At 40.4% G+C, this 17636-nt stretch overlaps 1 protein-coding gene across 1 annotated transcript in view; it reads left to right on the top strand.

Moving 5' to 3' along the window:
* The first annotated feature begins 4769 nt into the window (after positions 1 to 4769).
* Positions 4770 to 17636, top strand: part of LOC120874331 (L-lactate dehydrogenase C chain) — a 31231-nt gene continuing 18364 nt past the window's right edge. Inside the window, exons 1-2 of the mRNA XM_040255694.1 lie at positions 4770 to 4895; positions 10766 to 10883. Coding sequence (XP_040111628.1) covers positions 4770 to 4895; positions 10766 to 10883 — 244 coding nt within the window. The remainder of the gene's footprint in view (positions 4896 to 10765; positions 10884 to 17636) is intronic.

Raw genomic sequence — 17636 nt, 5'->3', positions numbered from 1 at the left:
ACTAAGCCCTCAAATATTATGAAATAATTTGATTACAGTGCTAATCATAACTGGTACTCTACAATTCACATACGTAACACCCTATCAGTTCAGTTCAGTTGATCAGTCGTGTCCGACTCTTTGCGACCCCATGAATCGCAGCACACCAGGCCTCCCTGTCCATCACCAATTCCCGGAATTCACTCAAACTCATGTCCATCGAGTCGGTGATGCCATCCAGCCACCTCATCCTGTCGTCCCCTTCTCCTCCTGCCCCCAACCCCTCTCAGCATCAGAGTCTCTTCCAATGAGTCAACTCTTCACATGAGGTGGCCAAAGTATTGGAGTTTCAGCTTCAGCATCAGTCCTTCCAATGAACACCCAGGACTGATCTCCTTTAGGATGGACTGGTTGGATCTCCTTGCAGTCCAAGGGACTCTCAAGAGTCTTCTCCAACACTACAGTTCAAAAGCATCAATTCTTCGGCACTCAGCTTTCTTCACAGTCCAATTCTCACATCCATACGTGACCACTGGAAAAACCATAGCCTTTACTATACGGACCTTTGTTGGCAAAGGAATGTCTCTGCTTTTCAATATGCTATCTAGGTTGGTCATAACTTCCCTTCCAAGGAGTAAGTGTCTTTTAATTTCATGGCTGCAGTCACCATCTGCAGTGATTTTGGAGCCCCCCCCGCCCCCGCCGCCAAAAAAGTCTGACAATGTTTCCACTGTTTCCCTATGTATTTCCCATGAAATGTGGGACCAGATGCCATGATCTTAGTTTTCTGAATGTTGAGCTTTAAGCCAACTTTTTCACTCTCCTCTTTCACTTTCATCAAGAGGCTTTTTAGTTCCTCTTCACTTTCTGCCATAAGGGTGGTGTCATCTGCATATCTGAGGTTATTGATATTTCTCCCAGCAATCTTGATTCCAGCTTGTGCTTCTTCCAGCCCAGCATTTCTCATGATGTACTCTGCATATAAGTTAAATAAGCAGGGTGACAATATACAGCCTTGACTCCTTTTCCTATTTGGAACCAGTCTGTTGTTCCATGTCCAGTTCTAACTGTTGCTTCCTAACCTGCATATAGGTTTCTCAAGAGGCAGGTCAGGTGGTCTGGGATTCCCATCTCTTTCAGAATTTTCCACAGTTTATTGTGATCCACCCAGTCAAAGGCTTTGGCATCGTCAATAAAGCAGAAATAGATGTTTTTCTGGAACTCTTGCTTTTTTGATGATCGAGCGGATGTTGGCAATTTGATCTCTGGTTCCTCTGCCTTTTCTAAAACCAGCTTGAACATCTGGAAGTCCACAGTTCACATACTGCTAAAACCTGGCTTGGAGAATTTTGAGCATTACTTTACTAGCATGTGAGATGAGTGCAATTGTGCAGTAGTTTGACACTGTACAGGAGACAGGGATCAAGACCATCCCCGTGGAAAAGAAATGCAAAAAAGCAAAATGGCTGTCTGAGGAGGCCTTACAAATAGCTGTGATAAGAAGAGAAGTGAAAAGCAAAAGAGAAAAGGAAAGATATTCCCATTTGAATGCAGAGTTCAAAGAAAAGCAAGGAGAGATAAGAAAGCCTTCCTCAGTGATCAATGCAAAGAAATAGAGGAAAACAACAGAATGGGAAAGACTAGAGATCTCTTCAAGAAAATTAGTGATACCAAGGGAACATTTCATGCAAAGATGGGGTCGATAAAGGACAGAAATGGTATGGACCTAACAGAAGCAGAAGATATTAAGAGGTGGCAAGAATACACAGAACTGTACAAAAAAGATCTTCATGACCCACAATACCATGATGGTGTGATCACTCACCTAGAGCCAGCCAGACAACCTGGAATGCAAAGTCAAGTGGGCCTTAGAAAGCACCGCTACGAACAAAGCTAGTGGAGGTGATGGAATTCCAGTTGAGCTATTTCAAATCCTAAAAGATGATGCTGTGAAAGTGCTGCACTCAAGATGCCAGCAAATTTGGAAAACTCAGCAGTGGCCACAGGACTGGAAAAGGTCAGTTTTCATTTTAATCCCAAAGAAAGGTAACACCCTATACATAGATGTAAAAAACATTATTTTCCAACTGAACATAAGCAGTGGTTCTGTGCCACTATAGGGGGACATTTTTAAGAACCTTCACTCTGGAGGCCAGTAACAATTGTTTTTCAGTCGCTATGTTGTGTCCAACTCTGACACCATGGTCTGCAAAATACCAGACTTGCCTGTCCTTCACTATCTCTTGGGAGTTTGCTCAGACTCATGTCCACTGAGTCAGTGATGCCATCCAACCATCTCATGGTACTTAATTTTAAATCAAATAGTCCTGGTGGTTATCTATTCAAAAATTTTCTTTAGATCTCCCTCAAAATATTTCTATAACTATGACCTTCTTCAGGCCTAAAAATCATACTTTCAGAGGTTAACTAGAGCAACGTTATGGTCATCACTTCCAAACTTTCCTATTTGAGAGACAGTTAAGAGAACTATGTTTTTTAATGGGTCTCAAATGTAGAAGGATAAGACTAGCCTATATAGGCCTGACAATTAGCTGTTATAATAGGATTTGCCTTCCTATAGACTTTAATAGCCTTAAGATATGTTAAATAGCACAGAATTCACCCTTTCAAAGTGTATAGTTCTATGAATTCACATAGTTATGCAACTATTACCGTTAAGAACTGTTAATTATCACCCCAAAGAAATATGAAGTTATACCTATACCCTTTTGTAGACTCTGATGCAGTCTTTTAAAAAACATATTTACCCTTATTTTGTGTTTACACAATAAATTAGCTAATATCAACATGACAAAATGCTTAACAGATTAAATATTTCATGAATTTTCAGATTTAATCTCGTAACTCTTCCTTACTTTCTGGCACATTATATGTTCCACGTTCACCATGTATCTTCCTGCCCTAGGCAAGGGTAGGCCAACTCTGCAAGGAGCCCTGATTGTTTTTAATGGAATATGATCTCATTTTAATAACCTTGGGAAGTGGACAAAGCAGGGCTTAGCCCCATCTTAAAACAAGTTGCCAGTTGGTGGGAGAAGCAAAGGGGATGTTCAGAATATGTGCCTTGGGCAGGTGTGAAGAGCCTCTTCACCTACAGTAGGAGTTTAATCACTATGAAAATGACACTTCTTTTGGCATGCAGGTGTAAAGCTTGGATCTGAGGGTCATCTAAGTCAGCACTATCTCACACTGAGTCTCTAGTAAATGAGGTCTAAGGGCCAGAAGATGTTGTGGAAGGAAGTAAACAAGCCAAGTGTTAGTACAGATTCAGTAGCCACTGCCACACCTGAAAACCCCTTGCCTGGGGCTAGTAATAGGTTGTGAAAAGTGCCATAAGAGAAACAGGAGAGATGTTGGGAGGGGATGGTAGTTGATATATTTATCAAGGAAAGTTACAGGAACTGCCATTTTTGTTCAAAACTGAAAATGAAGAATCAACTTTTGACAAGGGCTGGAGATGGACAGGGAGGCCTGGCGTGCTGAGATTCATGGGGTCACAAAGAGTCGGACACGACTGAGCGACTGAACTGAACTGAACTGAATTGGGGAAGAACTTTGCAGACACACACAACAGCAAAAAGTCTTGAAATGGGAAAAAGCTGTCCAAAAGCTGGAAGGGAATGTGGTGTCTTGAGAAGAAGTTAGAGGGATGAAAGGAGGCCACGTATTGACCACTTCTTAGATTGTAGTAAAAATTAGTTAAGTGCATCGGAAAGCCATTGAAGGATTTTATTGCAGACATTGCATGATCTAAACTACACTAAAAAAAAAAAAAAAAAAAACTACTGGCTTTTATACAGAAAATGGATTACCCTTTATATTTTGAAAAGGATTCAGATGCCAATGATGATAAAAGATGACAGGTGAGGTTGTGTCCCAACCTGTGAGTTATAAATTCCTCGCGTAAATCAAAATCACCTTAGAAAACTAACCATGCCCTTTCCTTTTCATTACCACCTTGTTCTCTCAATTCAGCATTTCGAAGCATCGTCCTCAGGATGCTAGTTTTAGCTGGCCCACTGGTGAACAGGAGGTGCTCGCCTGAGAGTTCTTTACCACGAAGCCTCCGAGCTTGCCCCCTGGCCCACCTGGTGGGTCGTGTCTCCAAACTTTCGACTTTTAAATCAGTCTGAGGCCTAGACCAGCCGAAGGAAATGAAACGACACACCAATATCCCTCTCTTGCACACTCTTCGAGACCAACTAAAGTTCCTTACACGCAGATTACGACAACACAACAACAGGTACCCACGAACCCACTCACACCAGAGGACAAGCCCCGGCCAATGCGCCTGCGCCCGAGGCGGCCGTGGGGCGGAGCTTGTGTGCGGACGGAGGAGAGGCGTGCGTGCGTAGGAGCGTGCTTGCCTAACGGTTCAGACAGTAACGGTCGCTGGGCTTCACACGTCTACTGACGTCGCTGTGTAGTTTTTGGTGGTGTAGCTTAAAAAGCAACTTAAAGGTCGTGCGTTGTGCATTCCGGCCTTGGGCCACACGATAAGCGTTTGTGAGTGACTGGGACTGGAGCGGAAGTGGTGGCTTGGGGCAGGGAGAAGTTTTAAAAACCTCTTGGTGCCCCAGTCTCTAACACTGATAGATAGACTCATTGGTTTTCTATCCCTCCACACCTGACGAGCAGGTATTTTTTTTCCTTTGGCTTCCCCCTTCTGACATTCTGCAAACTCAAGAGGTACTTCCATAGGTATGAGAGTGATTAGTTCAGGGAGATTGCTTCCTCTGAAATTACATTATCTCTATCAGGTTCTCAAAATGTCATCTGTCAAGGAGCAGCTTATTGAGAATCTAATTGAGGAAGATAAAGTCTCCCAGAATAAGGTCACCATTGTTGGAACTGGTGCTGTAGGCATGGCGTGTGCGATTTGTATCTTGCTGAAGGTAAGTGATAAGCTTATACTGTGGCTGAAAATTAAGTGAGCACTGATAGGTCTTGTAGATGTTGAGCGCAGGGTTGCAGGGTTAACCCCTTGACAGCAAAGAAGTATCACCTGATTTTTTACTTAAGAAACATTTATTTAGAGTTTACCATGTGTGAAGCATTGCCAGGCTATTTAAATTTATTCATAGGAGACACATTGATTACATTATCTCGTTAAGATTAAAATGTAACCTTAGCAAAATAATTTTGCTAATATTATGGGCTTCCCCGATGGCTCAGGTGGTAAAGAATCCATTAGCAGGAGACACAGGAGACCGGGGTTTAATCCATGGATCGAAAAGATCCCCTGGAGGAGGAAATGGCAACCCATTCCACTATTCCTGCCTGGAAAAAGTCCATGAACAGAGGATCCTGGCAGGCTGCTGTCCAAAAGGTGGCAAAGAATTGGACATAACTGAGTGACTAAGCACACATATGTGTTTAGTCAGACTATTTAAATTTATTCATAGAAGCATTGATTACATTATTTTGTTAATATTATATAACGTTTTCTCTTAAAGTGATTCATCACTTTGCCTTTCTTGAAGAGTAAATGTGTGAAAATCATATTTCCCAATGGCTTAGACTTACATTTTTTAATTATATTAGCATTACCTGCTCATTATAAAACAAAAGCACCAAATTTGATAAAATAACAATGGAAGTCCTTTAATTTTCCTTACTATTTCCAGAATATCTTTCCATGTGCCTGTTGGCTATTTGTATAGCTTTGAAGAAGTGTCTGCTTCAAATCTTTTGCCCATTTTTAAATTGAGTTTGTTGTTGTAGGAGTACTTTTTATATTCTAAATATTAACTGCTTATTGTGAAGTCGCTCAGTTGTGTCCGACTCTGCAATCCCATGGACTGTAGTCTACCAGGCTCCTCTGTTCATGGGATTTTCCAGGCAGGAGTACTGGAGTGGGTTGCCGTTTCCTTCTCCAGGGGATCTTCCTGACCCAGGGATCGAACCCAGGTCTCCTGCTTTGCAGGCTGACGCTTTACCCTCTGAGCCACCAGGGAAGCCCGCTTATTAGGTAAACGATTTTCAATTATTGGGTTTCCCTTGTGGCTCAGCTGGTAAAGAATCCACCTGCAATGCTGGTGACCTGGGTTTGATCCCTGGGTTGGGGAGATCCCCTGGAGAAGGCAAAGGCTGCCCACTCCAGTATTCTGGCCTAGAGAATTCCATGGACTGTATAGTCCATGGGATTGCAAAGAGTCAGACATGACTGAGTGATTTTCATTTCACTTTGAAAAATTTTCACCAATTCCTTGGGTTTCCTTTTTGTTCTGTTGGTTGTGTTCTTTGATACACACAAGTTTGAAATTAAAAAATTTATTGGAATATAGTTGCTTTACAATGTTGTGTTTCTGCTGTACAGTGGAGTGAATCAGCTACATGTATACATTTTGGTTGTTCAGTTGCTCAGTCGTGTCTGACTTTGCCACCCCATGGATTACAGTACACCAGGCTTCCCTGTCCTTCACCATCTCCCAGAGCTTGCTCAGGCTCATGTCCATTGAATCAGTGATGCCATCCAACCATCTCATCGTATGTTGTCCCCTTCTCCTCCTGCCTTCAATCTTTCACAGCATCAAGGTCTCTTTTAATGAGTCGGCTCTTCACATCAGGTGGCCAAAGTATTGGAGCTTCAGCTTCCTATGAATATTCAGGGCTGATTTCCTTTAGGGTTGACTGGTTTGATCTACTTGCAGTAAAAGGGACTCTCGAGAGTCTTCTCCAATATCACGGTTCTAAAGCATCAATTCTTTGGTGATCAGCTCTTTTGGTCCAACTCTCACATCCATACATGACTGGATGTGAGAAAAACCATCCAGACCTTTGACTACTTTGTGGGCAAAGTAATGTCTTTGTTTTTTAATATGCTGTCTAGGTTTGTCATAACTTTTCTTCCAAGGAGCAAGTGTCTTTTAATTTCATGCCTGCAGTCACCATCTGCAGTGATTTTGGAGCCCAAGAAAATAGTCTGTCACTGTCTCCATTGTTTCCCCAACTATTTGCTATGAAGTGATGGGACCAGATGCCATGATCTTAGTTTTTTGAATGTTGAGGTTTAAGCCAGCTTTTTCACTCTCTTCTTTCACCTTCATCAAGAGGTTCTTTAGTTCCTCTTTGCTTTCCACCATAAGGATGGTGTCGTGTGCATATCTGGGTTATTGATATTTCTCCTGGCACTCTTGATTCCAGCTTGAGCTTCATCTAGCCCGACATTTCCCATGATGTATTCTGTATATAAGTTAAGCAGGGTGACAACATACAGCCTTGACGTATTCCTTTCCCAATTTTGAATCAGTTCATACTGTTCCATGTCCCATTCTAACTGTTGCTTCTTGACCTGCATACAGATTTCTCAGGAGCAGGTAAGGTGGTCTGATATTCCCATCTCTTTAAGAATTTTCCACAGTTTGTTGTGATTCACACAGACAAAGGCTTTGGCATAGTCAATGAAGCAGAAGATGTTTTTCTAGAATTCTCTTGCTCTTTTCTATGATCCAGTGGATGTTGGCAATTTGATCTCTGGTTCCTCTGCCTTTTCTAAATCCAGCTTGAACATCTGGAAGTTCTCGGTTCAAGTACTGTTGAAGCCTAGCTTGGAGAATTTTGAGCATTACTTTGCTAGCTTGTGAAATGAGTGCAATTGTGTGGTGGTTTGAACAGTCTTTGTCATTGCCTTTCTTTGGGATTGGAGTGAAAACTGACCTTTTCCAGTCCTGTGGCCCCTGCTGAGTTTTCCAAATTTGCTGGCATAGTGAGTGCAGCACTTTTAACAGCATCATCTTTTAGGATTTGAAACAGCTCAACTGGAATTCCATTACCTCCACTAGCTTTGTTTGCAGTACTTCTTCCTAAGGCCCGCTTGACTTCTTAGGCAGAACCCATTTGAAGAAAGGCAGATTCCAAAGCAAATACATGGTTTCATTAACATAGCTTAAGAAAAACATTTCCATAAGAAAAACTCATTGGTTTGCTGAGCCATTTGCAGCTCAAAGTTAAGTTCAGGTGTAACCAAGTAACAACACAGGATTAGAAGAGAGAGAGAGAAAAACGTCTGCCACTTGCAGTTTATTTCCTCCTGCCCCTTAGGGATCCCTAGCCTTCCTACCTGACTGTCATTCCTGCTGCTGCTGCTGCTAAGTCACTTCAGTCGTGTTCAACTCTGTGCGACGCCATAGACGGCAGCCCACCAGGCTCCCCCATCCCTGGGATTCTCCAGGCAAGAACACTGGAGTGGGTTGCCATTTCCTTCTATGCATGAAAGTGAAAAGTGAAAGTGAAGTCGCTCAGTCCTGTCTGACTCCTGGCGACCCCATGGACTGCAGCCCACCAGGCTCCTCCATCCATGGGATTTTCCAGGCAAGAGTGCTGGAGTGGGGTGCCATTGCCTTCTCTACTGTCATTCCTAGCCCCTCATTTTTGGACTTCCTTCCATTTAGGTCACCACAGAGCACTGAGTATAGAGTTCCCTGTGCTATAAAGTAGGTTCTCATCAGTTATCTATTTTATGCATAGCATCAATAGTGTATATACATCAATCTCAGTTTCCCAATTCATCCCACCTCCTTCTCCCCCTTGGTGTCTGTATGTTCTGTACATCTGTGTCTCTTATTCCTGCTTTGCAAATAAGAGTTCATATGTACCATTTTCCTAGATTCCCTGTATATGCATTACCATGCAATATTTGTTTTTCTTTTTCTGACTTTGCAGTTCAATTTATCTTTTTACTTTTGTTATTGTGCTTTTGGTATTATATCCAAAAATCACTGCCAAACCCAATGTTATGAAGTTTTCCCTCTATCTTTTCTTCTAAGGGTTTTATAGTTTGGGGGCTTACATTTAGCTCTTTGATCCATTTTTGGTTAATTTTATCTGTGGTATAATGTGGGCTTCCCTGGTGGCTCAGAGGTTAAAGCATCTGCCTGGAATGTGGGAGACCCAGGTTCAATCCCTGGGTCAGGAAGATCCCCTGGGGAAGGAAATGGCAACCCACTCCAGTACTCTTGCCTGGAGAATCCCATGGAGGGAAGAGCCTGGTAGGCTACAGTCCATGGGGTCGCAGAGAGTTGGACACGACTGACACACACACACACACACACACACACACACACACACACACACACACGGTATAATGTAAACAGTCCAACCTTATTCTTTTGCATGTAAGTGTCCAGTTATCCCAATACCATTTGTTGAAAATGCTATCCTTTCCCTATTGAATAATCCTGGCACTCTTGTCAAAAAATATCTGACAACATATGTGGGAATTTTCCCCCCTGGACTCTATTCTGTTCCATTGGTCTACATGTCTCTTTATGTCAGTACCACACTATTTTGATTACTGTAGCTTTGTCATAAATATTGAAATCAGGAAGCTTAAGATCACCTTCTTTATTCCTTTTGAAGGTTGTTTTGGTTATACAGAGTCTCTTGAGATTCTATAAGATTGTAGAATGGAATTTTCTAATTCTTGAAACAAATGCCATTGGGATTTTTGGAGTGGTTGCATTAAATCTGAAGATTGCTTGGAGTAGTATTGATGTCTTAATAAAACTTTATCTTCCAGTCCATGAACATAGGATGTCTGTTTATTTGTTTCTTCTTTAATTTGTTTCAGCAGTTTTATAGTTTTCATTGTTAAGTTTTTCACCTCTCTAAATGTTTTAAAGGTATTTTTTAATCTTTATAACAACCTTAGGAGGCAGGTACTGTTATCATCTCCATTTATAGATGAAAATACTGAATCATATATGTTAAAGAGCTTGCTCATGGTCAAATGCCTAGGAGGTGAAAGGGCCAGAATTCACTTCCATTTTCTAAGCTCACAGACACTGTGCTCATTTGTTATGCCTGGGCCATATGCCCATTTGTGAAGAAACTGCTGAGTCTAGAAGGATGAAACAATTGGTTGGGTCTGGAAGTATGGTTACTTACCTACCTCTAAGTTGGAGGGCCAGCGTTAATTGTAATATACCAAGCCACATGAAGAGGTTTCCCAGAGGTGCCTACCTTTCATTTTTTGCCATAAGGATTCATACTAAAAACAGCTTCAGCCAGTTCAGAAATTAGGCATAAGGGTTAAATATAATAAAATCCTTTGAAAGGATTTCATAAGTTTTCATTTGTTTTAAAGCTGTTATCTGAAGTGGGGAAAAAAAACAATTCTGAAAAACTTAACAATTACTTGAAGGCAAAACAATTAATACTTTTTGCTACATTCTGTTGTTGACCTTAACTTCTGGTGTCTTTAGGTATATTCAGTTCAATTGCTCAGTCATGTCTGACCCTTTGCAACCCCATGAACCGCAGCACACCAGGCCTCCCTGTCCATCACCAACTCCCGGAGTTTACTCAAACTCATGTCCATTGATCGGTGGTGCCATCCAACCATTTCATCCTGTGTCGTCCCCTTCTCCTCCCGCCTTCAATCTTTCCCAGCATCAGGGTCTTTTCAAATGAGTCAGCTCTTCGCATCAGGTGGCCAAAGTATAGGCACATTAAAAGACTTATTTTCTTTTTGGCCAAGCCTTGCAGCTTGCAGGATCTCAGTTCCCTGACCAGGGATTGAGAGATTGAACCCAAGCCATGGCAGTGAAAGTCCAAAATCCTAACCACTAGGCCACCAAAGAACTCCTGTAAAGAATTATTATTTTTATACCACTTTTTCTACTAAAAATGTAGCACTTCTTTGCACATTCTTTACCATCTTAGCTATAGGGAAGTCCGATTATAAAATAACCACATAAAATTTTTTCTTTTTCTCTTAAAATTGAAATGGGAATATTTTATACAGTCCTTTCATGTATTTTAGGATTTGGCTGATGAGCTTGCCCTTGTTGATGTTGTAGCAGACAAACTGAAGGGAGAAACAATGGATCTTCAGCATGGCAGTCTTTTCTTTAATACTCCAAAGATCGTCTCTGGAAAAGGTTAGTTTTATAAAATTATTTTCAAAACTTAAAAAAATAGTGAAGTATATCAAACTGTTGTCAATAAGTATAAAATTTAAAATAGCCCCTTTGTAATTAGGACATATAATTTAGCAGGTTAATATTTTTTGAAAAGAACATTCCATTCTGATTGGAGAATATTTGATTAATACAAAAACAGTATTAAACTTTTTAAATATCTCTTGTTAATGGTTTTGTGTATTTCTTTACTTTCTCTATTTGTTTTTTACACAACTGACATTGAATTATATAAATGCTTTTTAAGCTTGTCATTCAGTTGTATATATTTTCCCAAAGATATGCAGTCTCAAATAGTTTTTGTAATATTATTGATATATTTATCTATATTCTTGTTTTTTTTTGATGTGTGTATCTATATTTTTTAACCTGTTTTTTAGACAACCAGGTTTCAGGGTATAGTTTGAAGCTATAGAAGAGGAAATGGAGAGCTTAGCCCCATTAGCATTAACATTATGTTTTGGCCAACTAAGAATGCTTAGAGAATTAGGAAAAATAATTATTTAATCATAAAGTATTATATTTAGTGTGCTTTTTGGTAATGTGATTCAACAGATCTACTTGCTACTAGAAGCCCTCTTGTCTAACATGATTGGAACTGAAAGTGGTTACTTACTTTTAAAGTGCCTGTTAGAACCATCATAAAATTTTATGTTGACCTGAAACATGTAAATGTACAAGAACTTCATTTGCTAATTTTCTGATTGGAGGGTAAGACCTTTGAGCATGGCTCAGCTGATTGGAGTTTTTGCAGTATTTTTTTTTTTTAAATAGCATACCAGTAATAATCATTTCTATTTCTTTAAAGTACTATAATTAGTTTAAAGCTACTCATGAAGCAGTCTAATCACAAAATGCTAATAAATTTTTATGGTTTTTCTTCATTTTTATTTCTCTTATAACTAAAAGGAAGATTTTTAAACAGCTTTTTTTAACATGCCTTTCTAAAGCATTCAACTTAATTTTCATAGTAACAGTCATTAAAAAATTAACTATGAAATACTTGAGATGTAAAAAAGAGCTAGAGCTTAACTATAACAAACATCAATGCACCCAGCACATAGCAAAAGAAGTAAAACATTACCAATTCACTTGAAACATTCTCTGTGTTAAATCTATTCACATCTCAATCCTGAATGTCGTGTTTACTATGTATTTCTTTCACCCTCATATTTTAGTGGTTTATGTCATTATTATGTAATTAATATATCTGGCATAAATGTTTGGGTAGAAACATGACAAATTCTTGATATGCAGCAACTCATAAACACAGAAGTATACAGACATATTAGAAGTCTACTATTAATAGTTGAGAGTGTTCAGTGTACCTTGGGTATCAGTATGTTTTACATCAGTTAATCTATTGAATTTGTTGAGCAGAGTCAAGTTAAAAAGCTACTCCTGTATTAAAATACTTTTAAAAATCATTCAGCTTTTAATTTCTAGTAATATGGCAGGATAAGTACCTGAATCAATCTTTTTGCTATAAATAACAGAACTTCTGAAAAAATATGAAAGAATAAATATCAATACTTAAAGAATTGATAAGCTCTTAATAAAGTTAAGACATTTTCAGAACAGGCACTGAATGAAGGCAGGAAATGATAGAGTTAAACAGCACTGTTGCTAGTTTTCAATAGCTAGCGTTAGCCAAACCTAGTGAACTTGAATTTTGTTTTTCCGTGCCTCAGAGGACTTAGCAGACTGGAGACAGCCTAATTTGAGGAGGTGCGTAGAAATAACCCAATAAAGCAAAGCCCCAGTGGACTGCACCAGGGATCAGTAAACTTTTTTCTGTAAAGGGTCACATAGTATTTCAGGCTTTGTGAGCAACACAGTGTCTGTCAAAACTTGCAGCCCTCCTGTTACATTAAAGCATACATTTACAATACATAAGCATGTGGGTATGGCTATGTTCCAATGAGACTTTATTTACAAAAACAGGTAGTAGAACAGATTTGGCTTGCTGGCCTTAATTTGCCAATTTCTTAATGTAAGAATGACCTGGAAATAATTCCCTTCTCTGTATCTCTGGGAACTGCAAGTAAAATTGACTGTCTCAGAAATGCTTTAGTAAAAGAGGGAAATGGCTGCTAAGGATTTGGAGCCACAAGTTGGCCCTTAATTAAATTCCAATAAAAGCTTAGCAATCTTAAGATAGTCTCTGGAGGAAATACATTTTATTTAAGGCTTCAAAGAACTTCCCCAAATAAAGTTTCATGGAAGGTAAACATCTCACAGTATAAATAATTAAATCTACAACAAAAATTAGCAGAAACCAACAGAGGCCACAGTAGATTTCTGATAAAGAAATTATAAAACAAATTATGATTTAACTGTGATTATTTAAAGAATAAAGCACAAGCTTGAAAATATCAGTATAAGATAGGAAACTATAAGAAAAAGAACAGATTTTTATAAATAACCAAATATTAATATAACTTCTGACTATGAAATGGAATGAAATAAAAAATTAATAGATTTCATAATAGAGCAGACATATTTGAAGGAACAAGTGGTGAATCTAAGGCAATTACCCAAAAGATGGCAAGAAGTAGAAAATATGACAGGTTAAGAATCATGGAGGATAGCATGAGACAGTGTAAAATACTTCTACTTAGAAGAGTGAGTGAGGCAGAGGAAGTACTTGAAAAGACTTTGACTCAGCATTTTGGAGAACTGATGAAAAACAACCCATGGATTCAAGACAAATAATCTCAAGACGGATAAATAAAAATCCCCATTTAGACACAGTCTTGTGAAATTCAGTCAGTTCAGTTCAGTCGCTCAGTCATGTCCAACTCTTTGCGACCCCATGAGTCACAGCACGCCAGGCCTCCCTGACCATCACCATCTCCTGGAGTTCACTCAGACTCACGTCCATCGAGTCCGTGATGCCATCCAGCCATCTCATCCTCTGTCGTCCCCTTCTCCTCCTGCCCCCAATCCCTCCCAGCATCAGAATCTTTTCCAATGAGTCAACTCTTCGCATGAGGTGGCCAAATACTGGAGTTTCAGCTTTAGCATCATTCCTTCCAAAGAAATCTTAGGGCTGATCTCCTTCAGAATGGACTGGTTGGATTTCCTTGCAGTCCAAGGGATTCTCAAGTCTTCTCCAACACCACAGTTCAAAAGCATCAATTCTTCGGTGCTCAGCCTTCTTCTCACATCCATACATGACCACAGGAAAAACCATAGCCTTAACTAGACAGACCTTTGTTGGCAAAGTAATGAATATGAATATGCTGTCTAGGTTGGTCATGACTTTTCTTCCAAGAAGTAAGCGTCTTTTAATTTCATGGCTGCAGTCACCATCTGCAGTGATTTTGGAGCCCAAAAAAGTAAAGTGTGACACTGTTTCCACTGTTTCCCCAACTATTTCCCATGAAGTGATGGGACTGGAATTAGAAAACGTTAAAAACAAAGAGAATTTTTAAATGATCAGAAAACAAATTACCTACAGAAAAGGGAGGGGGAGGCAGACTGACTTATCAATAGTAGCAGTGAAAGCTGAAAACAGTGGAATGATATCTTTAATGTGTGCCCGAACTTAGTTGCCCCAGGCATATGGGGTTTTAGTTCCCACACCAGGGATGGAACCTGACTCTTCTGCATTGGACCGTGGATTCTTTTTTGTTTTTTTAAACCCTTATGTGGAGGTCTGACTTTCAGTAGATTGCTATAAGTGAGCTGCTCTGCTACCTATGAAACCCAGACCCAGAAGCAGGTCCTCTAGGAATGGTTTTTAGCACCATGTTCCCAGGAACCATGCTGTGCGTGTCAGGAGAGGGGGAAACCTCCTTTCTGGTCTGTACGCTGCGTTCCAGGATGAAGCCTCTCTGGACCGGACCCTAGTCCCTATGTGGTGGGTGCACAGCCCCAAGGGACATGGGTAGCAGCCCAAGGAATGCAGATTCTTAACCACTGGACCACCAAGGAAGCCCTATAGTACTTTTTTTAAGTCCAATATGGGATACTGAGCATCATGTTGTTGGGCTTAATAAGTAAAATATTTTACAACTGGTCATCAAATTTAGAAGGTTAATTTTCTTATGTGAATGAAGAACTTTTTTATGATCTTAAGCATAGCCCCTCACAATAATTGTAATACATTCTCACTCTTCGAATCCTCAAACACACAAAATTTCTCAGAATTCTAAACTTCTGATTCATATGGTATTTCTAAGAATCCAGAGAGTTGAGTTGCCTCGGGCTTTAATAAAAAATGGAAATGTGGGCTAAAAGGGATGGTAGGTTCTATTATTTTATTTTTTTAAATCGGTGTGAACATTAGTAAATCATTAGTGACAGGATTTCCTTCAGGTTTTTCTAGGTAGCACTGTTGTTCAGTCACTCAGTTCTGTCCCACTCTTTGCAACCTCATGGACACCATGAGCAGGCTCAAGCATGCCAGGCTTCCCTGTTCTTCACCATTTCCCTGAGTTTGCTCAAACCCATGTCCATTGAGTCAGTGATCCCATCCAACTGTCTCATCCTCTGTCACCCTCTTCTCCTCCTGCCCTCAAGTTTTCTGAGCGTCAGGGACTTTTCCAATGAGTCAGCTCTTAATATCAGGTAACCAGTGTATTGGAGCTTCCACTTCAGTATCAATCCTTCCGATGAATATTCTGGGTTGATTTCCTTTAGAATTGACTGGTTTGATCTCCTCGCTTTCAAAAGGACTCTCAAGAGTTCTCCAACACCACAGTTCTAAAGCATCAATTTGTCAAGGCTCAGCCTTTATGGTCCAACTCTCACATCAGAACATGACTACTGAAAAAACCCTAGCTTTGACTATAAGGACTTTTGTTGGCAAAGTGATGTGTCTCCTTTTTAATACACTGTCTAGGTTTGTCATAACTTTTCTTCCAAGGAGCAGGTGTCATTTACTTTCATGGCTTCCCTGGTGGCTCAAACAGTAAAGAATCCACCTACAATTCAAGATATGCAGATTTGATCCCTGGGTCAGAAAGATCTTCTGGAGAAGGGAATGGCTACCAACTCTAGCATTCTTGCCTGGAGGATCCCATGAACAAAGGAGCCTGGCAAGCTATAGTCCATAGGATCCCAAAGAGTCAGACGTGACTAAGATAACATTCAGTTCAGTTCAGTTCAGCCACTCAGTCGTATCCAACTCTTTGAGACCCCATGAATTGCAGCATGCCAGCCCTCCTTGTCCATCACCAATTCCCGCAGTTCACTCAGACTCACGTCCATCGAGTCAGTGATACCATCCAGCCATCTCATCCTCTGTCGTCCCCTTCTCCTCCTGCCCCCAATCCCTCCCAGCATCAAAGTCTTTTCCAATGAGTCAACACTTCACATGAGGTGGCCAAAGTACTGGAGTTTCAGCTTTAGCATCCTTCCTTCCAAAGAAATCCCAGGGCTGATCTCCTTCAGAATGGACTGGTTGGATCTCCTTGCAGTCCAACGGACTCTCAAGAGTCTTCTCCAATACCACAGTTCAAAAGCGTCAATTCTTTGGCGCTCAGCCTTCTTCACAGTCCAACTCTCACATCCATACATGACCACAGGAAAAACCATAGCCTTAACTAGATGGACCTTAGTCGGCAAAGTAATGTCTCTGCTTTTGAATATGCTATCTAGGTTGGTCATAACTTTTCTTCCAAGGAGTAAGCCTCTTTTAATTTCATGTGCATTGATTTTGGAGCCCCCAAAAATAAAGTCTGACACTTTCCCCATCTATTTCCCATGAAGTGATGGGACCGGATGCCATGATCTTCGTTTTCTGAATGTTGAGCTTTAAGCCAACTTTTTCACTCTCCTCTTTCACTTTCATCAAGCGGCTCTTTAGTTCCTCTTCACTTTCTGCCATAAGGGTGGTGTCATCTGCATATCTGAGGTTATTGATATTTCTGCCGGCAATCTTGATTCCAGCTTGTGCTTCCTCCAGCCCAGCGTTTCTCCTGATGTACTCTGCATATAAGTTCAATAAGCAGGGTGACAATAGACAGCCTTGAGGTACTTTTTGCCCGATTTGGAACCAGTCGGTTGTTCTATGTCCAGTTCTAACTGTTGCTTCCTGACCTGCATACAGATTTCTCAAGAGGCAGGTCAGGTGGTCTGGGATTCCCATCTCTATCAGAATTTGCCACAGTTTATTGTGATCCACATAGTCAAAGGCTTTGGCATAGTCAATAAAGCAGAAATAGATGTTTTTCTGGAACTCTCTTGCTTTTTCAATGATCCACCGGATGTTGGCAATTTGATCTCTGGTTCCTCTGCCTTTTCTGAAACCAGCTTGAACATCGGGAAGTTCACAGTTCATGTATTGCTGAAGCCTGGCTTGGAGAATTTTGAGCATTACTTTACTAGCATGTGAGATGAGTGCAATTGTGCGGTAGTTTGAGCATTCTTTGGCATTGCCTTTCTTTGGGACTGGAATGAAAACTGACCTTTTCCAGTCCTGTGGCCACTGCTGAGTTTTCCAAATTTGCTGGCATCTTCAGTGCAGCACTTTCACAGCATCATCTTTTAGGATTTGAAATAGTTCAACTGGAATTCCATCACATCTACTAGCTTTGTTCGTAGTGATACTTTCTGAGGCCCACTTGACTTCACATTCTAGGAGGTCTGGCTCTAGATGAGTGATCACACCATCATGATTATCTGGGTCGTGAAGATCTTTTTTGTACAGTTCTTCTGTGTATTCTTGCCACCTCTTCTTAATATCTTCTGCTTCTGTTAGGTCCA

Source organism: Oryx dammah, unplaced genomic scaffold (assembly GCF_014754425.2).
Source record: "Oryx dammah isolate SB20612 unplaced genomic scaffold, SCBI_Odam_1.1 HiC_scaffold_15, whole genome shotgun sequence".
Classification (NCBI taxonomy): Eukaryota; Metazoa; Chordata; class Mammalia; order Artiodactyla; family Bovidae; genus Oryx; species Oryx dammah.
Note: the sequence above shows the minus strand (reverse complement) of the source record. Positions and strands in the feature narration are given on the sequence as shown.